This window comes from Staurois parvus, unplaced genomic scaffold (genome assembly GCF_062004578.1).
Source record: "Staurois parvus isolate SC_StPar_1 unplaced genomic scaffold, SC_StPar_1.0 ptg000097l, whole genome shotgun sequence".
Lineage (NCBI taxonomy): Eukaryota > Metazoa > Chordata > Amphibia > Anura > Ranidae > Staurois > Staurois parvus.
Window position 1 is genome coordinate 2,986,738 of NW_028317893.1, and position 26,787 is coordinate 3,013,524.

Sequence of the window (26,787 nt, forward strand, 5' to 3'; positions counted from 1 at the left end):
TCACATTAATGTGGAATGGCTCACCTATACCAAACCACCCTTTTATTTTTCTGAAGGTAGTGAGAGTACTTCTTGTAGGGTTCTCAGTATAGTGAGACACTTTGCTTCCAGCTCCTCTTTCTGCAAGATTTGAGCAATCTGCTGTGCCCTATAGTTAGTGCGGTGAGGAAATGCTAAGGATAGGGATGGCAGCTGCTAAGATTCATAGCCAAGCTGGAAGCAAGAAGGAAGAGAACCACTCCCACCAGAAAAGGAGCTGTAGTGGCTCTAACACAATTTTATTGAATTTTTACCAAGTATAAAATATATTTTTCACAGTAAAAACAAAAAACAAAATGCACATACTACAGCTACCACCCTCTTCTGCTTTCACTCTCTCTTCAGCCAAGATGCATTTACAATAAGCCCTGGCAAGCATCGGGAACATAGTACATGTAGATGCATCCAGCATGACCGGCCTCAGCCACCTCAAGGCACAACAAAAACTTGCACGCATGGTCAGTTACAAAGTTAGTTGTGTTTGCTATTTTTTTTTTTTTTTTTTTTTTTGTAACCAAGCTCTTCACCAGTCCAAGGAGGTACATAGAGATGTGGAGTAGCAGATTTACCACAGAAACCTGAATAATTGTTCAAGATGGGATAGCTGAATCACTGAATCTAATGAGCAAAATTGGGCTATAAAGGCATGACAAAGCTGCAGGTAGCAGAAGAGAGAGAAAGTAGTCCTCGTGCACACTTGATCTTTTTAGAGCTGCTGTTTTTCAATTTTGGGATTTTTTTTCTCCAGCCAGTAAACTCCCCAGCATGTTATCCTATGTGTCAATGCGCACATAGCCTGTAATCAATGTTTTTTGGCTGGGAAAAAAAACAGGACTAGTGGATTTCTAGAGGAGTTTTTTTAGCTGTGAAAACGCTCCAACCCAAATTTTTTTTCTTTAAAAAAAAAAAACTGAAAAAATGCAAACGTGGGAAACCGCCAATGCAAAAGCGCTAAAATAAGCTGGAAAAACTCACATTTTTAAGGTGACATTACCAGCGTTATCAAAAAGCCCAGAATTCATAGAGCTTTAGGAAGGTCTATGCACGCTTTCAACACATCAAACATTAGGAACATATTGGAATATAGTATATCTCCCAAAGCCTGAATACCCTTAAGTATCCAGATTGCCGGGTCAGGAATTTCTAAAGTGTAATGTGGATGTACCACTTTCTACCTGGAGATCAGTGACCTTGTGTTTTGCTAATTCTTACTGTTTGGACTAATTCTTGAAGCAAAGCCAAGGAAACATCCCAGTATTATATAAATATGCCTTTGTCAATCATGAGTGCTGCATTTACAAACTATTAAGTTGCAGGAATACAATACAAGGTATACAGAGTGCTACAAATATGCATGCATATGTACATACATGCGAGCGCACACACACTAGTCTGTATGCAATAGGGATACAATAAAAGTCGCTCAGTTTCTGTTGTAGCTGGTCCACAATTTCCATAGAGAACTGGGCTCCAGACATTTTCAAGAAACTGAAGGAAAATGGGTTTTTGGTCTTGACAGTCTCTCTTGTAGTGCTTTTTTTCTAGTGTTGTTCCTATGCAAAGTCCTCCTTTTTAACTTGTGCTACTGGCTTTTTATCTTGGAAAGTTTTGCAGTCAATCTCACATGGGTGTAGCCATTTTGAATTGGATACCTACATCAGTTTTTATATGGGATGCATTTCTGTCTACAAACTCTAGCTGGCAGATACGTACGTAGTACCATAAATGTCGTAGGTCACAATATGTCCAAAGGTCTAGCTTTTTTTGATTCTTATTGAGAAAACTAAAATACCGTAATTTTCGCTCTGTAAGTGCGTCTTATGGAGCAAATATAAAGCGACCGGTCCGGTATTTCCGCCGCCACCATGTCAGAATACCGGGCTGGCCACTCGGCTGTTCTCTGCTGCAGGACCGTACCTGTTCCTCAGTCCAGCGCTGTACAGTCTTCCCGCGCTGGTATCTGTGACAGCCGGGTGCCCACTGCATGTGTGTGAGAAGCTCTGCGCTTTATGAATGGTTCGGCGTCTTCTGGGAACATGACAGGTCCCAGAAGATGCTAGGCCATTCACAAAGTGCAGCGCTTCTCACTCATGGGCAGTGGGCACCCGGCTGTCACAGCCAGGTGCCCACAGTAAAGGGAGGACAGCTCCGTGGAAGTGGGAGCAGGTACCTGTCAAATTCAGGTACCCACTCCCCCTCCCTCTCTAAAGGTCCGCAGTCTCTGGTCATCTCCTGTACTGTGTCCGCAGTCTCTGGTCATCTCCTGTACTGTGTCCGCAGTCTCTGGTCATCTCCTGTACTGTGTCCGCAGTCTCTGGTCATCTCCTGTACTGTGTCCGCAGTCTCTGGTCATCTCCTGTACTGTGTCCGCAGTCCATTGGTTCAGAATATTTTTTTTTCTTGGTTTTTCTCTTCTAAAACCTAGGTGCGTCTTATGGCCAGGTGCGTCTTATGGAGCGAAAAATACGGTAAATCAAGTGTTTGTTAGGTGCTTCTATAAAGCACAAGGAGCAGCTAAAATGTGTACCATCTCAGCCATTAGTGTGTGTATAAAATGTATATATATCTCTATCCTGTTCCAAATTATTATGCAAATGATATTTTTCTCATTTACCTAAATGATGTAAATAAGTCAGCATAATTCTCATGTTATCAACTATTAAGAGTACAATTCAAATTTTATTGAACAAACCTAATAACAGTATTTTTTTTAAACATAAAAAAACTTACAATGCACTGTTCCAAATTATTACGCACAGTAAGTTTCAAAACACTTTATAGGTTGTAAAGAACTGAAAATTGTCATTTGTTGTGTTTTGCAGCATATTTACTGAAATCAAAAGCTATTTCAATTAAACTTTTAAAATGTTTAAAAAGTTAAAATGTTGTTAACAGGTCACGTTACATTTTAACATAGGACCCCTTATTTGATAACCGCTTCACAAGTCTTGCATTCATTGAACTTGTGAGTTTTTAGACAGTTTCTGCTTTGTTTGCAAGATGTCAGAATAGCCTCCCAGAGCTGCTGTTTGGATGTAAACTGCCTCCCACCCTCATAGATCTTTTGCTTGAGGATACTCCAAAGTTTCTTAATAGGATTGAGGTCAGGGGAGGATGGAGGCCACACCATGACTCTCTCCTTTTATCCCCATAGCAGCCATTTATGCAGAGGTATTCTTTGCAGCATGAGATGGTGCATTGTCATGCATGAAGATGATTTTATTACGGAAAGCATAGTTCTTCCTTCTGTACCAGGGAAGAAAGTGGTCAGTCATAAACTCCACATACTTTGCAGAGGTCATCTTTACACCTTCAGGGACCCTAAAGGGGACGACCAGCTCTGTTCCCATGATTCCGGCCCAAAACATGACTCCACCACTGCCTTGCTGACATCGCAGCCTTGTTGGAACAGGGTGGCCATTCACCAACCATCTACTACTCCATCCATCTGGACCATCCAGAGTTGCACGGCACTCAGTGAACAGGACTGTTTGAAAATTAGACTTCATGTATTTTTCTGCCCAATGCAGCAGTTTTCTGCCTGTGAGCATTGGTTAGTGGTGGCCGAATAGAAGATTTGTGCACAGTTGCAAGACTCTGGAAGACTCAACACCTTGATGTCTGTGGGACTCCAGAGGCACCAGCAGCTTCAAATATCGGTTTGCTGCTATGTAATGGTATTTTAGCAGCTGCTGTTAGGAATGGACTTGCCAGTAGTGGTGGGACTCACCTGCCTTGTGGCCTGCAGTACCAGGGCTGGCCAGCGGGTGCTCCCAGCAATCAGAGACTCAACCCTGCAGTCAGCCAAACACCTGAAACCGCTTATGCAGGTGTATTTAAGTGATGGCCAGACCTGCAGTCTTTGCCTTGGTGTGTGTGTTTTTCCTGGGCCCTGTATCTTGTAATCCTGCATTCTTGTTCCTGTTCCTGTGTTCCTGCTAGTACGTTTCCTTGTTGCCAAACTCTGCCTGTTCTGATTACGCTGACCCTCTCCTGCTCTGACCCGGCTCGTTCCTGACCATCCCTCTGCCTGACCCTCTGTACCACGCTGCCTGCTACCTGCTGAACCTGGCTTGTGACCCCGACCATTCTCCGCTTGCTCCCCCTGTACCTACCTGCCCGATTGTTATTGACCCGGCCCGCCTGACGACGCTTGCATTGTATGTACTGTTATCTGTGGGTGGTTTGGTTTGTTTGCACTGTGTTATGTTTTAGTATTGCACTGCGTTTATGTTTGTATTGTTAGTGTTAATAAATTATATTGTTTATAACATATCTGAAGTCTGCGTTTCCCTGCATCAGTCACATACCTCTGGTCATACCCGGGAGCCCTGACAGCTGCTCTCTTGATCCGATGCATGGATCTGGCATAAATCTTCCTCAATGTGCCTTTATCTGCACAAACCCGTTTGTACTCTGAATCCGCCACAAATCTCTTAATAGTGCGATGATCACGCTTACGTTTCCCTGAAATATCTAATGTTTTCATACCTTGTCCAAGGCATTGAACCATTTCACTCTTTTCGGCAGCAGAGAGATCCTTTCTTCCCCATATTGCTTGAAAATGTTGCTCTGCTTAATAATGTGGAACACCCTCCTTTAGTAGTTTTTTCTTAAATTGGGCTCACCTGGCATTCTAATTTATCACAGGTGTCCGATTGTTTTCAGTGATCAAAAGAGCCCTGACACACAATGCCATCCATGAGTTAAACTGAAAAACGAAATATTTAATCTTTGTGACACTTAAATAGAATTTGCATAATAATTTGGAACAGTGTGTGTGCACACACACACGTACGTTCAAAATAATAGTAGTCAGACATCACTAACCTGATCAATCAATGTTTTTGGTAGAAATGATATTTCTACATGGCAAACAATTTACTAGCAGGTGTAGTAAAAACCTCATACTTAATTCTTGGTTACTTATTAGCCCATATAAACCTCAGTATCAATTTTTCTTTATCCTAAAAAAAGATCCTGGTAAATATATTCAGAGAATTTGAAATTTACACAGGATTTTTGGGACTATCGCCATCTTAACCAGATTAATCTGTCCAATCCACTAGACCCGCCCTATTGAGAGGCTTCTCAATTCCTCTTTAATTTTTATTAATGGTATAAGTTCTTTATTGAGGAGGTTAACTTTATTTCTAGGTAGCTTAATTCCCTCCAAATGTAAAATGTAAAATCTTTTTGCAAAGTCTGCATTTCTACCTCTGAAACGTTAATATTTAAGATCTCAGATTTGGAAAGGTTTATTTTCAGATGTGACAGCGCCCCATATCGTTTTAATAATTCTATAAAGTTAGGAGTCAGTCTAGGATTAACAATGTAGAACAGCATATCATCTGCATACTCTGCCACCTTTATTTTCTACTTCTCCTATCTTAATTCCTTTTTAATATCTGTTCTTTCTTATCAATGCCAAAAGTGGTTCCAGGGATAGGACAAATAGCATCGGGGATAATGGACACCCCTGCCTAGTACCATTATACATTTTTAAGGTTCCTGTCAGGGACCCATTCACCTTGACTGCTGCAGAAAAGCCGTTATAAAGCCCTTTTATCCACCTTACCATTTTGGTCCCTATTCCTAATATCTCTAGAGTATTTATCATATATCCCCAGTCTACCCTATCGAAGGCTTTTTCTGCATCAATCGACAGTATAATTATCGGCTGCTTTCCTCTTTTTGCTTTTTGTAAGAGGAGCAATGTTCTTAAACCACTGTCTCTCCCTTCCCTCCCTGGAATAAATCCCACTTGATCTAGGTGTGTCCACTCTGGCATCAGCTCTTTCATCCTGGTGGCTAGCACTTTCGCAAATAATTTTGTATCAATTTTCAATAATGATATAGGTCTAGAACCAGCACATTGTGAACTATCCTTCCCTTTAAGGATAACTGTTATATATGCATGTAGTGATTCTTCTCTCACTTCCATCCCCTTGCCGAACACATACATATATCTACAGACTTTAGGGACCAATAACTCTTTAAAGTTCTTGTAGTAGCTGCTCTAATTTGACCTTGGAAGATTACTCGTTCTAGGGCAACTAATTTATATTCTGCTATTCTTGGTAAGTGTGCCACCTTCAAAAATTCTTGTCTTGTCCTTCTCTTTTCTTCCTCTATTACTTTCTGATTTTTAGGATTCACCTTATTAAAGCATACCATAAAACCTTTGGAACATATTAGAGATACCGGTGGTAGAGTATACCAGTTCCCTGTTCTCATATATATATATATATATATATATATATATATATATATATATATATATATATATATATATATATTTTTTTTTTTCTGTATAATTTTTTGATTTCTTATCGTTCAATCTTTTCATCAGATATTTTCCTGGTCTATTCCCCCACTAGTATATTTCATTTGAAACTCTGTTAAAGACTTTCCTTGCTTCCTGTTCCAATAAATTTTTCAGTTTTTCTTTTAAGGGTAACTTCTGATGTACATCTATATCCTGCTTTTTTTTTTTATTTTTTTTATTTTTTTTTTTTTAGTCCCTAGAGCTATCCATATTCCCTTCATATGAGCTTTATGTGCCTCCCAAATAGTAGCCACCTATACTTCCTCCGTTTTTTATTCAGAGCAAAAAATTGGTCGATCTCTTCCCTTAACCTATTCTCCATTTAGGGATCTTGTAGAAGTGTCTCATTTTAATCTCCACATGGCCCTCTTATTCCATTCCCCTTCTAACCATAGTCTCGCCGTGACAGGAGCATGATCAGAGATAGATATCACCTCTGTCTAATTTAATCAAGGCTTCCAATTGTCTGTGCCCTGTTAATATATAGTCCAATTGTGAATACAATCTGTGCACAGAAGAGAAGAAGGTATAGTCTTTCTCTAGGATGTTTCACTCTCCATGTGTCTATTAGTTGATTTTGATATAACCTTTCAACATTTAATTTTTTACCTCCTTCTCTCTGCGCACTTGAAGATGCATCCATCCATGGATCCAGACAGATATTAAAATCTCCTGCCATGATCAGACTACCCCTCTTAAAGTTCATAATTTTCTAACATATCTTACTCCAGCTTCCTCGCAGTAACCCTATGGGGGACAGAGGGGAGGGTCAATGGTGCGAGGGGTAGAGGGACGTAAGGAGAGGGGTCCCCTATGCCCAATCTTTCTTCCTCCCCCCCCCCCCCCCCCCCCCCCCAAGTCCCAAGCCCAAAGGTCAACACTACAATTTGATTTCCTCCTCCTTGTCCCCCCACCCCTTCCCTAGCTATTTTCTCCTTTTTTCTTTACTTGCTGTCATTTTTCGTTTCTTACTTTTTTCTTTACTTGCTGTCATTTTTCGTTTCTTAACTCCACTTTCTCATTAGATCCTTCTGACCACCCCGCAATATCCTGATCTGCAGATCTAGTTTTTTTTTTCTCAAAAGTCTTAGTTCTTCTGGAAATCTCAGCCTTGCTGATTTTCCCATATTTCCACCCAATCGGGCATGCCAGAAACCCCCAGTTATATCGGTCTGCTCAAGTAACGGTTTCAGCAATCTTCTAGACAGCGTCTCAACAGATACGTCCGCAAATACTTGCAACTTCATTTCTCCAAAACTTATTTCAGATGTCTCCCGCAGTTTTTTTTCCATATTCTCTCTCTGTCCTCATAATAATGGAAACGAACAATCACATCTCTTGGACATTCTGATGTAATTCCTGGTGGACGTCTAATTCTATGCGCTCTCTCAATTTTTAGTGTGTCTTTGTCTGATTCTTCCTATTTAATAGGTTAACCACACTCCTTATTTTTCCCTGCAGGTCCTCTTCACTTGAATCTTCTGGAAGGCCCCGGACTCTCAAGTTATTTCTTCTCTTCCTGTTCTCTTCATCCTCTAGATTGTTTGACAACTTCCTCTGTTAAATTGGAAATGCAGGTGGAAGAATTAAAAAAAGGAACAATCTGCTGGGCCTGATTTTTCCATGTTCCCTTCTGTAGCATTCATGCACACAGAGATGGATGCGAACCTCCATTTTGGCAAAGGCCTCCATCTTCTATCTTTTTCTACTCTCAAATCCGTTCTCCTCATCCCCTCTCCTTCTGTTGAGTGACGTGGTCTGTTTGATGCAGAATTCAAAAGGCAACAGGCCCCAGTGGGAGAGCTCCATGGCTATAAAACCCCAGCCGAGCTGGTGCCTGTTAGCTTCGCAATCTGGGATATTGTAAAACCATAAACCAAGTCCTTCACTGAGTTCACAGACATTCCAGGTAGTCGTAAAAACAGACTTACATTTTAAAACCCAGTTTTCCATATAATATCTCCAAACAGGAAATAATTACACAAGCACATATTCGGATGGCTCACTTTAATACAAATCGCCTGGTATATTACACCCTCTATCTAACATACACAGGAAAGCAGAAAATTATATCTCCTTACCCATGCAAGCAGGTATATCTCATTTCATATGTAGACGTTCAGCAGAAGATTCTGCATATTATTCTACTCATGGATAGAATGTTATATGTATCCAGGGTAAGTTATGAACCATAATATAAGCTACGAGGGATTTTTGGTCATAGCTTGGGTCTCCGCCTGCCACACCCGCCCAAATGAGAAGATTGGTTCTGTGCTTCAGGGAGACACCCTGTTCTTTTCCTAGATAAAGGCTGTGATGCTTGAAGCTAAGTTGAAGTTGAGAATTCTCCCTTTTTAATATTGGAACCCACTTGGGAGACGGCCCTTTTGCTCTGAAACCTGATCTGCTTAACCCAGGCTGACGGCAAGTACTCTGTCTAAATTCCTTTCTGTTATCTCTTTGTTGTGCTATTGTTCTCTGTGTGTGTGTGTGTGTATGTGTGTGTGTGTGTGTGTGTGTGTGTGTGTGTGTGTGTGTATATATATATAATGTATGTATGTATGTCCTAAATCTTTTTCCGTAAATATTTTTATTGCACCTTTTTTGACCTTTTTAGTACTAAATCTTACTTTAAAGTGTTGAACTGTTTTTAAAGCTCTTTCATGCAAACTAAGAATCCCTGCCTCTGAAAAGCGCTGCTGTGTGTGTTTTGAACTTCAGTATATCTCTGCCTGCGGTGACAGTGGTATACCGATGACTATTTAAACATCATAGTGTTATTGCTGATATTGCCGAGTTTCCTTTCTCTGTACAAAAAGGAGGTGGTGGCAGTGTGAAGGGTTAATTGCGTAATTAACCTGACCCAGTAACAATCGCTCTCAGGCTGCAGGTACACAGGTTGTGGTCCATTAGCTGGAAAATCTGTGCAGGGTACAGCATTGTTACGCACGTGACAGCGCGGTTTTAGATTGGCTAGTCCTTCGGTCATGAGTTTGGTGAGAAGGGCTGGGGTCTGACGCCGCGATCGTCACACCTTCCACATCTACTCTTGTTAACATTGTCCCAGATCCTTATGAATCATCGGCATTTCATTTATCACCAAGCGTTCCAATTTTGCAAACATTTTCACCACATCTCGGTTTTTGTAGGAATTTGAGATATGGACCTGTTGGTCCATATCATTCTACTCTGTTACAGTGTCCGTATTTATAGAATCATTCGTCACATTTAAATCTCGCATTCCAAATGACAGTCTAGTTTGCTCCTCGTCATATTTTCTGGAATAAAACTTCCTTTTGTTTCTCAGAGCACTGTATCTCTGGACTTTTTTCTTGAATCTGCATATATTGCTTAATTTTACTAATACCTGTATTGCAGAGTTTTTACCCCTCCTCCCTTAGTGGATCTGCTCCTCCATATTGATTGAACATATCTGCTGGTTATCTGATCACTGCTCACCATGGTATTATCACACCTATGTGAGACCTCTCCTCCTAGATGTTCTCTGATATATGTACAGTCCCGTATAACTTTAAGAAAGTATATTGGCACACTTCCTTGACTTCTGAGATCACCCAGCACCTTCATCTTCTACCCGCCCAGTCCTCCTCTCAAGTGTCCATTTACTTATAATAGAGACAAAGCAATATTAACGTAATCATCCAGCCGTTGCCCATGGCAACTCACCATCATCCGAACTTGGTTCTCTGGCTCCTTGTGGGGTAACCTGGGGTGGGGAATCAGTCAGTCCAGAGTGTCCAGTGCTAGCAGGTATCTCAAGGTCTCTTGTTCTCCCCGGTGTAGTTCCAGCCTGCTATCCTTCCTAAGATTGCTCCGAGGTCTTTCCTTTCTGGGGAATCCTCCTTCCTCCTCATTCTGCACTCCTCCTCCACATACCCGCCAGCCGGCACCAATCCCTCCAGGTGCGCCAGGAACGAGTGCCCGTCCTTCCACTGCACCGCTCCCCATCTCCTCCTATCACCTCTCAGCCTCCACACCCAGCACAGGTGTCCTCCACAGCTCCGGTGCAGACCGAGGACCCAGAGCAGCTCCGGGCGGACCTCGCCACCCAGAGGACCGGGAAGGACCGGGCACCCTCCGGAAACCAGGAGCAGGGAGAGCGCAGCTTGCACCGTGGTTTCCGACCACCAGGATCCAGATAAGCTCCGGCTGCAGGGTGTGAGCGATCCTTTCTTTTAGGCAGCCTCCATAGAGCCAGCGTCTGGAGCTCCTTCACGTTGCGAGCTCACAGTGCCATGTTCAGGCTTCTCCCCTTCTAGTGCGACTGAGCCTCCATCTCGTCTATCGTTCACTTTTGGCAAATCATTGTCTGTGTCGAGGGACATACTCTTCAAGGAGCTAGGGATCTAGTCTTTCGCCACGTTCAGCAGCTGAATCAACATGGACGTCTTGTATCTCTTGCACGACATTGGGGTTAAATGGAGGAGTACTGCTGCTGGGTTATCAGAGTAAAAGCCATGGTTTGGTGGATGACTTCTAAGACTGGGTGCCAAATTGATTGAAGCTCCAGGCATTCCCATATTACATATAAGAAGGTTCCTCCTGCCACACTGCCAGCATAGGGTACTCTGTCATGGAAATGGCCAACAGATGGCATTCTATACCATCTGGTGACAGTCTTGTAGGATTTATCCTAATACATATACAAAGAATCCCCCTGCGCTCCACAGAACCTAGTGATCAAAAGTAAGCTGCTATCACCTATTCTTTATACCTCAAGATATGTGCAACAAATTATATTTATGATGAAGCGCTCAACTTATATAAAAGTGAAAATTATCTCCTTCCAAAAAGATTATAATAAATTAAATAATCAATCTACAAAATATCTAGTGCAAAATCCCCACACATAAATTCTAAGCCCCCTGGTGGTAAATAGTGATAATCAACAAAATGACACTTGAACTGTGCAAAGTGAAAATATTATATAGGAAAATAATTCAAAATCAATTCAAAATTATTTGTGATGCCACACTGTGCAAAATAAATAAAAGTGTTCAATACACGGTGGTTATGACTTCACTCCATGCTGCAATTGTGCTCTTCGTGATACTTCTTGATGTGACTCCCCTCAATAATAGCCAAAGTGCCCCCTCACCTTCCACATTCGACCCTTGCAGGTCACAAAGCTTTATATATGTAATATATCTCTGCCAGGTTTTTGATACTCCACTGCCTCCACCGACTTAATCAAGATCCCTCTCCAAGCAATGGGTTCCTCTCAAATACCTTCCCTCACAATACGGACTCAAATACAGGGCGCATATGCAAGAAAAGAACAGACCTCCATAGTGCAACACTGTTTTAATGCACTCAAGGTTAGACAAACAAAAATCACACTCACATATCCTCCAACAGAGAGAAGCCGTTTCCCATATGCTATGGGTATAAGGTGTACAAAGATGGCGTCCGAACCCGGAACCGGAAGTACGTCACCCCTATGACCGGAAATGCGTCGACCGGTTGCGCCACGATCACGTGGCTTCTTCAGGATCTTTTTTTTTATCCTAATACATACTACTAATCGAGGCCTTGTGTGCAAAATTCAGAATTCTAGCCCTTTGCTTTTCTGAGAGAGTCATACCCAGGTCATCCCCCCTCCACCCCCCCCCCCCTTTTAGAGTTTAAAACTGAATGAACATGAGTGTGCATCCAGTAAGGTTCGGTACGAGAGAAAGCATGTGGTGTGACGGTCCCTCAGGAAATGCACATCTTCTCTAATGGAGTAAGTTCTTAAGTAAACTGTCTGTGAGCCGGAAGGGAATGTAATAAGTGGGACAGTTGTAGTTGGCGTCAAGAATCGAGTGGACTTCGACTGTTGCATTAAGAAAAGTCTCACCCCAGTCTACTCACCGTACCTGGGACAAGGGCTGGGTGCTCAGTATGGGAGTCGGGTGATGGGAACCTCCTGGAACTTCGACAATGTAAAGTATCATTTTTCTTAGTGTTGGTCCTATTGTAGAGTCCTCTATGTAATTCTTTATTTGAAACTTACAACTTATAGGGGCAATACGGTTGGCTTTTTCACAAGCTCCGCAGTTGGACAACATAGAATAGAATATCTCATCACATCACATATTGGTCTAATAACCACTTCAATGCACTTTCACCTCCATCCTGCCCAGGCCAGTTCTGTCCCATTTGAATGACAATTGCATTGTCATGCAACACTGTAGCCATGCTAAATTTGTATAATTTTGTTGACATAAATAGCACTTTTCTTTTGGTGGTATTTAATCCCCACTGGGTTTTTATTTGTTTCTAATTAAATGAAATAAGCCTGAAAAAGGGGGGCGAAGAGAAACCTTGCATTTTTCTTCATTTATGTTATAAAATTTTGCAAATAAGTAATCTTCATATATTTAGGTCAAAATGTATCCTGCTACCTTTTTTTTGGTAAAAGTAATCCAAATCTGTATGTTTAGTCTGTAGGAAAGGTAGAGTCCACAAACTATGGGCTATAGACAGATAGATATAGATATAGATATATAGATAGATATATAGATAGATAGATAGATAGATCTATAGATAGATATATAGATATAGATAGATATATAGATAGATATAAAAATCATTCAATCCTGATGTACTGACTGCCAATCTCATTTATTGAGGCCCAAAAATGCCACGACAGTACAAATCCCCCAAATGACCCCTTTTTGGAAAGTAGACAGTCCAAAGTATTTGGTAAGAGGCATGGCAAGTTTTTTTTTTTTTTTTTTTTTTTTTTTTTTTTCAGTTGTAATTTTTTGTCACAATTTTTGTGAAAATGAAGAAAAAAAAAATTGTTCTTTTTCATCTAACTGATGTGGTGGTGATCAGAGATACGAACTGGTGACCATATGTTTAAAATAAATTAAAAAAAAAAATTTCTTCCTCATTACATTTTTTTCTTTTGTACATACTGTGACCAGAACAATACAATGTTACCATAGTAACATTGTACAAAACTGGGGAGGTGATCAGGATTTTTTTTTTTTTTTTTTTAACCCTATGGTTGCTCATACCAGTGAATTTCACTGATAATTATTTTTACTGAATGAAACCGATTCATTTAGTGTGTTTTTGTTGTGATCTGCTGTGATTGGCCACAGTTAATCACATGGTACAGATGAGCTGTGATTGGCAACACAATAGTACACAATGGATGGCATGAATGAAAACCATTTGTGTACAATTGTCATGTGATCTGCTGTGATTGATCACATGGTATCGGCAGCGGGCAAGTACAGTGATCTGTCATCAGATGTGTTCATTGGACTGCATCGAGGCCTGTTCTGGGGAGGATGTCCTATGACATCCACCTAGAACAATAGAGCTCCCGCCCGGCTGTCATTTGCCTTTAGGCCGGATGGGAACTAGTTAAAGATCTGTTGCTGGAAGAAAAGCAGCTTGTTCAATCTCCCAGGGTTTCCAGTGTTTTGTCCCTATTAAAATACAAGCACTGGACGTTAAATATTTCTTTTCTGTCATTTCTGTAGCTCCAACCCTACTAAAGCCTAAAATCTGGGCTTTCCCTTGAGTGAGGGATTCCAGCACTGAGCACTGCCCTCTCTTAATTCTGCACTGTCGTTGCCCCTCATCAATCCAGTTTAGGCCTGGCTCACACCAATGTGTTTTTTAGTGCTTTTTGCAGAACTGCACTACAGCCCATTTAACATGGTTTCCTATTGGACACATTCACATCTATGCTTTTTTGAGCAGCTGCATTTTTGGGAAGGGTCAGGGACCTTCTTTTTTTTTTTTTAAACTCAAAAACAGTGTTATTGCTACAATAGTTTGATGGAGATGCTGCTAAAACTCATGTAGTGCGTTTTTGCCGCATTTTTATTCTAAAACATTTCCCCTTTATCAAGAAGAAAAAAGCAGTAAAAACGTGTTTGTAAAAATTCAAAGTGAGATGCAAAAAAGCATTTCAAAACGGATCAAAAGCAAACTGCATTGGTGTGAACCAGGCCTTGATGTACTGTACATTTAGTCCAGAGCTGCAGCCTACTATTCAGGGCACAAGTAATGTGGAAACTTGTAGCTTGTGTGAATGCTTGCAGCTTTCATGCACAAAAGCACAAGCTGACAACAGCACACATCGGCTACAACACGGTCTACTGTAGTGCCTGGCTTGTGCTAGGTTTTTTTTTGTTTTTGTTGTTTTTTTTAATAGATGAAAGCCCTTTTTCTCCAGCTGCAATCATTCAAGCTGACATTTTCTACTGTTTATCTGAATAGCACCCTGCAGGTCCAGGAGAGATGAGACAAGTCACTGCACAGCAGAGCAAAGTTCAGTTTGACAGCTTTGGAGGAGGGGGTGGGGCAATGCAGATGCTGTATGTGCAATGCCTATCACATGCCCTCTCCTCCTGAACTGTCACTGAAAAGGCCATCTCCATTGATCTGTGTTGTCTGACATCTAGGTGGGTGGGCTGGGCTAGCTTTCTGACAATTCTCAGCAACCCTGCACAGATGTAGGCTAGCTATACATTATACAATTTTTTTCTTGAGATTTTTGGTTTAGATTTACCAAAAACCATATAATAGGAGGTCAAACCTAACAACATTTTCAATTGTATCCAGTTAGACAGGCTCTTGCACTACAGGGTTTAAGGTAAATCTAAAGGAAATTGGACAGAAAATTGTATAGTGTATGGCCAGCCTTAGATTGGGAAGAGTGCACAGGATATTTTGGAGGTTTAACCAGCTTTATCTTCTGGTGATAGTTCAAGATCTCACTAGTTGACTGCCGGAAAGCTATAAGAAATTGTGTGGTGGTTTCACCCTTCGGTGTGTACCAAAAACTAAGGCCCATTTACATTGGCAGTCCTGTGTTTCAGCTTTTCTAAATGCAGGAGCAGTCACCCAGAAAGTACAAATGGGATCAATCAAACCATCAGATTCCAAACTCTCCACCATGGCAAAGACCAAAGAGCTGTCCAAGGATGTCCGGGACAAGATTGTAGACCTACACAAGGCTGGACTAGGCTACCAAACTATTGCCAAGCAGTTTGGTGAGAAGGTGACAACAGTTGCTGCAATCATTTGCAAATGGAAGAAACCCAAAACAACTGTCAGACTCCCTAGGTCTGGTGCACCATGCAAGATCTCACCTCGTGGAGTGTCAATGATCATGAAAACAGTGAGGAATCATCCCAGAACTATACGTGAGGTACTTATCAATGATCTCCAGGCAGCTGGGACCACAGTCACCAAGAAAACAATTTGGTAACACACTACACCGACAAGGATTGAAATCCTGCAGTGCCCGCAAGGTCCCTCTGCCCAAGAAAGCACAGGCCCATCTGAAGTTTGTCACTGAACATCTGAATGAGCAGAGGAAGACTGGTTGAAAGTGTTGTGGTCAGATGAAACCAAAATCGAGCTCTTTGGCATCAACTCAACTCGCCATGTTTGAAGGAGGAGGAATGCTGCCTATGACCACAAAAACACCATCCTAACTGTCAAACATGGTGGTGGAAACTGCTTTGGGGGTGTTTTTCTGCTAAGGGGACAGGACAACTGCACCGCATCAAAGGGACGATGGATGGGGCAATGTACTGTCAAATCTTGGGTGGGAACCTTGTTCCCTCAGCCAGGGCATTGAAAATGGGTCGTGGATGGGTGTTCCAGCATGACAATGACCCAAAACACATGGCCAAGGCAACAAATGAGTGGCTGAAGAAGAAGCACATTTTAAGGTCCTGGAGTGGCCTAGCCAGTCTCCAGACCTTAATCCGATTTTCCAACTTGAACTTTCAGCTCCCTCCACAGATTTTCAAACGTCGGCCACCAAACATTAATGACTTGGAGAGGATCTGCCAAGAGTAGTGGGCCAAAATCCCTCCTGAAATGTGTGCAAACCTGGTGGCCAACTACAGGAAATGTCTGACCTCTGTGATTGCCACCAAGTACTAAGTCATGTTTTTTGTGAAGGGTATCAAATTCTTGTTTTCCTCATGAACATGCAAATACGTGCATAATTTGTTAGACGTGCATTTCTTCTGAATTTTTGTTGCTATTCTGTCTGTGTTACAAAACACCTACCATTTGATTTTTAGACTGCATTTCTTTGTGAGTGGGCAAACATTCAAAATCAGCAGGGGATCAAATACTTATTTTCTTTACTATATTCCACCTTTAAAGCAGGCTTGGCTGCATTTGAAGTTAATTGTTACATTTACAGATGTTTAGAATGTCTGATCAGATCCTTGATGTACAGAATTAAATTTTTCTCTAAATAAGCTAAACTAACCTCAGATAAATGCAGGAAAAAAAATAATTACATGCATTAATACGCATTTATAAATGTCCTCTAAATGCATATGAAAGTTTGATTCTGCCAGTGTGAATGAGTCCTAAAATAGCGGTTTTCAGTAAACTGATATTTTAATTATAGCATTTAGGATAAGCACCTCAAACATACATAGGAAATGTATGTTCATCACCTATAGTTCATATTGAAAATGTGATCTCTAATCTTTCCTGATCAAGGGAGAGACAAAAAAACTCTCTAAAGCGTGGTCCAATTTGCTGCAATTGGAAAATAAATTCTTCTGCTCTTCTTCTAGGGCATTTAAGTACTCCCCTACATCAGGGGTCTCCAAACTTTCTAAACAAAGGGCCAGTTTGTCCTTCAGACTTTAAAAGGGCCAGACTCTGGCCCTTGGTGTAAGACAATGTCTCAGGCTTTGTGGACAGTAAAGAAAAAAAAAAAACTTCATAGTGCCTGATGTCAGGAGGAGGAATAGTGCCCCTTTTATTGGTGTCAGTAGGATAAATCGTGCTCCATTGTTGTAATAGTAACCCATTGTTTGTGTCAGTGGGAGGAGTAATGCCTCATTGTTTGTCAGTAGGAGAAATTGTGGCCTATTGTTGGTGTCGGTGGAAGGAACAGTACCCCACTGTTGGTATCAGTGGAAGGAATGGTGCCTCAATATAGATGTCATTTGGAGGAATATTTCTTGGTGTCAGTGGAAGGAACAGTGACTCACAAGCCAGATAAAGGCAAGCAAAGAGCCGCATCTGGCCCATGGATCACAGTTTGGAGACCAATGTCTTAGATTACCAGAGTGGAAAAACACACAGTAGACATAATTAAGAACATCTTCTGGTTCAGTAATCCAACTAGAGAAGGACCTGGATAAGTGCAATGCATACTACAATTTACAGTTGTGAGGTTTTAATCTTTGGTTTATTAAAGTTACTGTGACAGGCTTTAGGATGCTGGTGCGCTCTGATTTATATTTTACATGTTGATCTGCCCTGTCAAGTTCAGATGCTGCAAGGCATTAGTTGAGGCCAATAGGTGGCAGCATTCCAAGCTTGGGAAGTATCCATTGCAAAGTGCCAAAAATCATTTTGAAAAAATTATTGAAAATCCAGTGTAACTTTTTTTTTTGTGAACTTTGTAAGGTTTATAATTTGTAATGATGCACTGTTAGTTTGCTTCAAAACTTAGATTTCATAGCACGTGCATAGCATGTGCAGCACTGTTTCCATTGACAGCTTTCTGTTTTCTTTATGACTAATAGTTATATTTATTTATTCTATTATATATGATGTCCTTGTGCTAGGCTGTGCAGATGTCTTACTTCAGGATGTCCTAATATAACCTATATTCCAAATGTGACTTGTGACTCCGGAGGTGATGCAGTGCTTAGTACATAAACATTTCAGAAGTGTCAGAAAAGAACTTCCTCTATAACCGCTGTCAGAGAAGAAAAATAAATGTTTGTCAGGAAACCAGTAAAAACCTACATTGGACAGCCTTTGTTTTTGTTATGGTACTAACCTTATACATGAACTCCGCGTGCTGCTCTGCTTCAGCCACCCACAGTACTTGGCCTTTGTCCAGTGTCTCTTCTTGGATTTTGTCATATTTTCCAGTGGTAAAGTCACTATGATATTTATTAGCGAAGGGGTTTTTTTGTTTGGATGCCAGGTTGTCTCACACCCTGTTTGCCATATAAACACTGTTAATGAGTAGTACAGAGAAAAGTCTTCTTTACAAACTGTTTTTTTTTTTTTTTTTTTTTTTGTACTTGACTGTAAAGGCAAACATTTCCAAAATTAGTGACTGGCCAAGCTACAGGAATTTTTTGGCATGCACAGGGGCAGTAGTGGATGTGCTGTATGTTGCACATAGATTGTAAGTGGTTGTTCAGCTAAAGCAGGGGTAGGCAACGTTAGAGGTGGAGATCTACCTGATCAAAATGGGAAAAGATCACTGGGCACTATCGCCTTCTCACACCTGATTTAAACCTATAGTTGCCGTATTACCTTATCACAATCACGTGCATTGCATGGCAATCATAGATTTAAATCAGGTGGTAAAGACTGAGGAAACATCACCTCCTCACCACTTGTCAAACACACAGGGATCACTTTTCAGACGAGCAGCAGTGCCTGCTGCACTTGTGAATGAGCCCTTAGTTTCATTCGGCGGCAGCACTCTTAGGGCTCATTCACACAAAGTTGGGAGGTGGTAAAACTCTATGGTTGTTGCGATTTTACCACCCCCAGTCCTTACCCCCCCCCCCCCCCTTAGCTGCTGAGGCAGCAGCCAATGGTGTAGACATGCCACAGCAAGAATTAAACCCCCTGTAAATGGGACCACTCTGCAAGCGCCCTGCAACTGCATGCTTCTGCAGGGTCAAAGTGATTAAAGTAGGTGGTGAGAAAGCAACACAAGACTGCCTGCTTTAACCCCTTGTTTGCTGTACTGAATAAGGTTGCAGGGCAGTTGCAGTGCAGCCTCATTCACTTGAATGGGTCTTTCTTGGCAGGTGCTACACCCACCAACCATGACAGGTCGTATAACTCCTGCTGCAGCTGTGACATGTGAACACCCTTGGCCATTTCAGTTAAAGGTGGTGGGGGTGGTAAAAACATGTCTTAACTATGGGGTTTTACCACCCTCCAAACTGCAAATGTAAATGAACCCTTGCTGTTCTGAGCTCCCTATAAGCATGCCTTCACACTGATGTGCTGCGGTTTACCTGCACCACGGGTGCAGTACAGTGCATCTGCGACTAGATTTTTATTATATCCTGCAGGTGTGGTGTACATTTCAAAAGCACAAACTCCTCCACTCAAGTGCAGCAAACCCTCAGGAAAGCTACAGGTGCACTGCACCTGCAGTGTGAAAACAGCCCTATAGGATTAAGCCCAATGTAATGCTTCATACTTGCCTGACAATCTCCAATTTTCTGTGGCTGGCACCACTCTGGGGACCACTAGCCAGGATTAGAGGTGGAGTGCAGTCAGCATCACTCTGCATGGGACAAGAGCCAACACTACAGAGGAGCCATCGGCTTATGCTGCTCTTACCCCCTACTACAACTCCAACTTCACAAGTAGTTCCTCTGCATTGCACTCTGTCTGATGCTCTGGGATGGGGGGTCAGCAAGCCTAGACCATGATCTACCAGTCACCTGGCTGCGATCTACAGGTTGCTGACCCCCAAACCTAAGGCTCCAAACAGAGCTGGAAACTTAGGCAGATATACTCCAATCTAGCTAGGGTTCTGGATTCTGGCTGGGAAAGAGTCCACTGGCCACAAATCCACACCATTTTCTTCACCTGGCTGGGAAGACCACAGGTAACACAATTAGCTTCTGGGGGCAGTACTTAAATATCTTCTCAATATGCTGAAAAGAAATATATTATTTAGACTGAAACCCGTACCTCTTCTGCTGCTGCTTCTTCTTCTGCTTCTTTTTTTTTTTTTTTTTTTCTTGCCTTTTGAATCTAATCTTTCTTGAAAGGTTGACTGTAATGCCTTCAAATGTGAAGGAGCTTATTTTGTGGAATACCTCTGCATGCCAAACAATTTGTTCACCACTACTGACAATTTAAGGGGGCATGTTTTTAAATCACTGAATGTAACATTCACCATGTATTAGCTGCAGGTAAAGATCCAGCAGGGCAAGTGAAAAGGATTGTGGTGTGTAATGTATATTGCATTTTTTCAGTTAACTTATCCCTTTCTCTTGCTCTGCAGCCTCTAAAGCTGACAGGTAGACTGATTCTGCATTTAGAAGTCTGTCTTCCCACAGCCACTAAAAACAAGACTAGATCCAACAGCAGCCAAAAATAAAATTAATTTCTGGTAAAGGTTTGTTTTCATTCTGCTTTTTACATGAACTGTCAAAGCCAGTTTTTAAAAAAACAGGACGTATGACTTGCATGATCTTGCTATTCTTTCCAAAAATGTCCCCCCTCATTATGCTTTAACTGTCCAAGTTTTGTTGGCTGACTTCAGGTATGCGGGTGCCTCCAGTGCCCTCCAGGACCTATGGTTTCTCACCAGAGTCTCCAGTTTATGCGTTCTTACATTTTAACACTTCAATCTTACTTGCAACCATTCCCAAGAGGAACAGAGTTAGAGACTTGATTACTTTGGAGACGCTGGCAATCACCTATGAAGGAGAAGTGTGGCTTTAGCTCTGTATCCATCTAACTCTGCCTGTGTGTGCGGTGCTGGGAATCACTGCACATAATACATTTCTCTATGGGAGCATGCATGAACTGGAGACCATTGGGAGACTTCACAGGCCCTAGTGGGTACCTGAATAGCTGATCATTTAACTGGGGCACAGTTAGTGGAGCAAGTACAAAGACATTTTTAAAAAGAATGTCAAGAGCATGTAAGTCCTACTTTAAGTATTTCATTAAAGCATGTTTTATGTCACTTTAAAGTAGAGTTTTAAGTTAAGCCATACTTATGTTTGGGAAGTGGATTGCACAATCATTGCAAAAGACAACAAAGACATGTTGCTTTGAGACCGATGTTTGTACACTAAAACCAGAACTTGTAATCTTTTCAAATGTTTCCTTTGCAGAGCACATGTGCACTGTGGTATATTTTGATGACTGCTTGTCCATCCACCAGTGCAAGAATTCCTGCGCGTCTATGGGAGCATCGAAATACCGATGGTTTCACAATGCATGCTGTGAGTGTATTGGCCCAGAATGTATCGACTATGGAAGCAAAACAGTGAAGTGTATGAACTGCATGGCTTAAAGACATGATCTTCCTCCATCACAGTATTTCCTGCCTACTGTATAAACCTCCTTCCTTTTCATTGAGATGAGATCTACAATGAAGAAAAGACTGTCACCACTGTCTACCCGGACAGTTAAACCTTGAGGGACATCAGCTACTACGTAGAGGAATACATATGCGACCTTGATTTTAGTTTTTTTTTGTTTTTTTTATACTGTTTTTATGTAAAGATTTTAGATTCCCATTTCACATTCACAGAATGTATTTTTATATGCAATGTCAAATTGAATTTTTTATTATATAGTTTATATCTATGCAGTTTTTTTGACAATGTTTTTAAGTTTACTTATCAGCTGTCAGACCTCTGCCCTAAACTACTAGTTTTATTATGGGTAGAGGCCAATGGGGACAAGTGTTGTTAGAACTATAATTATTGCTGTTTCGTGGATTTACAGTGGGAACTTATTCTCTTGCTGTTTCGGCTAATTAGAGTTAAAAAATAAAAAGTTAAACTCGAGCTTCACTATATTCAATAATTATCATATATCATGTGTATTGTCTGCCTGGCAGGGGTCACTCACTTAATCCTCTTCCTCCCTTGCATTTTTATTATATGATTAAAATGGGCTTTTTCTTTTGAAGCTACACATTTTACGCATCCCATGATGCTTTGCATGGTTTAGCAGCTTATCCTCTGTCACAGTCACACCCTCTGTTTCTTTGCGCTAGAGGGGGTTCCCTGGCCTAGGCCATCACATTCTCTGTACAAACAAAAAAAAACGAAGGAAATGTAGTTCCAAGCATTTTCCACTCCACTAGAGTGTAACTTAGACACTGCTACTGTCCTACCACCAGATGTGGCCTACCTGCAATCAAAAGACCTTTTTTTAAGCACAGGCAATTTATAATTGAATAATCGTTTTACTAGATTTTGGAAAAGTACATTAGAGTGGGCTATGCTTGCAATGTAGAACCATTGATTTTGAAGCTCTGCTTTAAATGATGGTGTATTCTGACTCTATTGGGAGTTCCACTGGCCACAATACAGGTGTGAGAATTGGGGTATGCGATTTATAAAAGAAAGTGTACAGTACTAAAACTAAATAGAAGTTTTGCAAAATAGTCTAATTTTACAGTGCATTGCCATATCTACTCTACTCAAAATTAAATTACTGCTTTTGGTGAAGGACTGTAGGAAAGGTAACATCACCTCAAATTCAAGAATAGTAATGTGTAAAAGGATCCAAGTAGTTTCTTGTGTTTTTCTATCAAGCACAGTTGATTATTGTACTCTTCTGGAAAGAACGCATTTGTTGTAAAACTAGATTTACTCTCATCTTCTTTTGCCATTCTCACACTTACTGGGGAGTAATCCCATTTCTTGCACTTTCAGTTCTCTTGCAATGTTGCCATAAAACATTTTTATTTTTAAGACTGTTATTATTTTTTTTTTTCCTTTTGGACACAAATGGAGTTTAATTCATATTTACAGGTTAATGGAAATGTCCTAATCAACTGTGTGTCCACCTTTACCCCCAATTCTAAAGTCGCTTTCCTGTAAGATTCTGTATGTATTCAAGATGTATTAAGTGTGCATTCTTAACTTTTTATAAACTTACCTTCCATTCTTCTTGGCCTTCTCCAAACCTCCAAATTTTTCTGTTGTGATCAGACTTCCTGTTAGAGGGTGGCTATGTTAATTCTTTATGGTTTCACTGTATGTAGGAACATGGCAATCCTCTCTTGCTCGATACTGAGATGGACTATGGACTTTGTAGTGTGCAAAGAGCAGTGTGCATGACCTCCGCCAATATGCATAACCATCCTGGCTATACGATCTGTGCTTCTGTGTAGTATGTACAGGAATGTCCTTGCAGAAAAAGATAAAAAATTACCTCATTAATTTGTTGCTGTTTTTCACTAATGTTCTTCACCAATCACCGGCAAAAAAAGTATTCTGATTATTTATGCTAGTTTGTTAAAGTGGTTGTAAACTTCAGACGTAAACAATGAACAAAGCATAGCCCTCTATAGTGTGTACCTTCCTGAATTCAAAGCACTGGGTGTGCTACCACCTTTGATCCCTCTGCTGTCTGCATGAGTCACTGAAAAGACTTGTAAAGCTTGTGTTTATTTTTATTTTTTTGTTTTTTATATTTAAAATAACATGTTATACTTACCTGCTCTGTGTAATGCTTTTGCAGAGCAGCCCCAATCCTCCTCCTTCTTGGGTCCCTTGCCAGCATTCTGGCTTCCACAACCACCGCCCATCTCAGTCTTCCACACCTCCCGATAACATGGCAGATTAGAATGATGGGAAGTCCTTTACTCGGCTTTTTCATTTGAGACCATAGAACCGAAGAGTGGTCTCCCCTGGTTCTAAGCTTGCAAACCTGCCATGGTATTTGAGGCCTTTTGACAACTATTGTGTTGCTAGCAGTCACAACGTTACAAACTCTGGGGCACCCCGCAAGAAATGTGGACCATGTGCCCTGGGTGCCTAGCATTACCACCGGCTGACCCATTACTAAAAATATCTGGCTGTCTCTGACCCAGAACCATTATGGATACTAGAAAAACCAGAAGTCTTGATGTGCATATTTGTTTTGTGTTAGTGGTTCAAAGCACAGACGAATAAGGGTAAGCATGACAGGCAGGCAATTGCCAATATCAAAGGGAGAGGTCAATGATGGTAGCCTCCATGTTTTCTTGTCAACATTGCTTTCTTAAAACCACAACTCTAACATTTTCTTTTTTAGTAGGGAAGGGTTAGAGCCTCTGTCAGTGAATCTAAACCCAAACAAAAGCATATAATATAGTACCGGTTTACAAATCCTTAGCTTTGGTGGTTGCAATAATTTTTTTCAGTTTTTTTTCCTTTTTACCCTGGTGATCCTGCAAATATTATGCTTCCTCTAGGGTGGCTATGCTCATTCCTTCATTGTATCTCTGGAGAGGAACATGGTTGCCACCCAAGCTGAATTTGAAATATTTCTGCCTTTGTTTATCTCCGTTTTATATAGGGCACGAGAATGCTAGTAGTTTGACCCCTGGTTCACACATATGCGGCCGCGCTTTGCGCGGGCACCAGAGCCCATTCATTTGAATGGACTCCCGTGACACGCAGAGAAGTCCCTGCACTTCTTCTGAAAAAGCAGCCAGCACGGGAACTTCTGTTCCCAGTACGGTTACATTTTCCAGTGTGGGCAGCGTGCCATTAGAACTAATGGCACCCGCCCGTGGGTCCGCATTCCTCTGTGCGGTTGGTTCAAAGCACAGCCGCACCACCCGCACATATGTGAACCTAGCCTAAAGGAGGAAGATATGATTGATTTTGTTCAGCTCACAAGTGACAATGACACTGTATTTCTGGTAAGTTCCACAGGTATTTTCTGTACTTGCTGAAAATACTCTGCTTTAAAAATGAAAGTTATGCAATCATCACTGTCGGAGGACTTACATTTTTTTGTTCTTGGATTTAGTCATACTTTAAAACTGATTCTGTAGCCATTGGAGAAATTTTCTATCAGTTTCTGTACACAGGAGTACATACTGTAGCAAAACCTTTCGAAGGGTGAGAACCTTCTTCAGGTTTTTGTATGATTATTATTACACAGGATTTATATAGTGCCAACAGTTTACGCACCCTTCTATAAAACCTTCCATAAAAGTTTAGAGACTGTTCATAACCAACACAGGAGGTGCAAGGGTAGGGTCACTAAGCCATCTGCTACAATATATATATATTTTTTTTAACTTTTCAGAACTACCGCTATTTAGAGGTCACATCAATCTGAATAGTGCAGAGTGAATACAGTGTGAGAAAATGGTGGATATTAATCAGTGGTCCCCAAACTTTTTTTTTTAGAAGACAGTAAAGCCCCAAACGTTTAAATAAAGGTACAGTTCACTGTTCAATAAAAGTTTTAGCGGTTGGATTGGGCTAAATAGACATGAAACAAAAAACGCCCTACATTGGTGATCAGTGGGAAAAATGCCCTGCATCAGTGGAAGTATAAAAGTAGGAAAATAAAACTGTCCCTACATCTGTGGTAAGTGGGAGTAATGCATTTTCTTATGTAAGTGGGAATAAATTAAATACCCTGAGGTCAGTAGAGAATGAGAGTAATAAACACCTGCTTGTGTCAGTGGTCAGAATGCTTCAGTGGGGTGGTATGGTGGACCTTTGTTAATGGGAAATGTTGCCCCATCAGTCTTGTTCAATGGTCATTTTCCTTGTAGGGTCTAGGTGCTGCAGGGCTCCTCGTAGGCAGGACTACACAGGCACCATTAAGAAGATCACTACCCCTGTACCAAATGTTGGTACTCTCTGCCTGGCACCCACTGCTACTCTGCATACAACAGTGCAACCACTGTCTGGCTCACAGTAAGAAAGCCCTGTATGTATGTACAGTATATTGGATGTATGTACTTGTCAGGACCCAGGTCTAAATCGGCAACCTCTGTTATATCTGGCGATATCTCTTCTTGCTGTGCCACCTGGGATACTGGATGATCTCGTTTTGAACCCTTTGCTGCTCCCATTAAATTCCTAATTTAGCCATGCCTTTGCACTTCCTGTTTACTAGATTATTGTGCTCTCTCTCCAGCCAAAATCGTGTGCTTGTCACTCCTGCTGCCGCTACCTCTTATTACCAACCTTTAGCTTGTTCCTCAACTACGCTTCTGCTTAATCCCAACCTGCGACCACTTGTTACTGACCTTTGTGTTTTTTTTTTTACTGATTACGCTTCTGTTTGAACCCTACCTGTTATATCTGCTACTGCACCCGGGCTTGCTCACCTCCTGGTGGGGCGATCCTGAGGACCACAACCTGGTATTAACATGCAGAAAAACCCATCTTTACTACCAGGACCTCTGGTGAACACCGGTTAGTGCTTAGACTCCACACCTCTGGTGAGCCTGTGTCATCCCCCAGCGTGACCTGCTGCACTTATCCACCTGGTTTGTGGGAGCCTCTCTACAGGTATTGCTACTGGTCTCCAAGCCTGGTCTCCTGACTGACAGTACATCTATTAACCTTTCCTTATTTAAAGCATTAATTTTTTTCCATACTGATGTGCATCTGTACACCATATGGTTATTGTAATATGCTACCAGCGTAAATCCTCTTCTTCCCCAATATCCCCCCCATCCCCCTTCTAGCACAAATCCTTTTGTTCCCTCCACCCCAAATCTCCTCTCCCATCCCAAATATTCTCTTCCATCCCCTCAAATCCCCCCTCTCATTGCAATTCCTCTTCCTTGTCCCCATCCCAGCTCAAATACCCCCCCCCCCCAAATCCCTCCTTCCAGCACAAAACGTTTCTCTTCTAATCCCCTTTCTCAGCACAAATCCTCTCCCCCTGCGAGTACAAATTTTACCTTACCCCCCTCTTCT

At 41.4% G+C, this 26,787-nt stretch overlaps 1 protein-coding gene across 1 annotated transcript in view; it reads left to right on the top strand.

Moving 5' to 3' along the window:
- The window catches only part of TWSG1 (twisted gastrulation BMP signaling modulator 1), an 89,980-nt gene extending 66,691 nt beyond the window's left edge, over positions 1-23,289 (top strand). The window contains exon 5 of the mRNA XM_089671001.1: positions 21,223-23,289. Coding sequence (XP_089527127.1) covers positions 21,223-21,404 — 182 coding nt within the window. The 3' untranslated portion in view covers positions 21,405-23,289. The remainder of the gene's footprint in view (positions 1-21,222) is intronic.
- Positions 23,290-26,787: the final 3,498 nt, after the last annotated feature.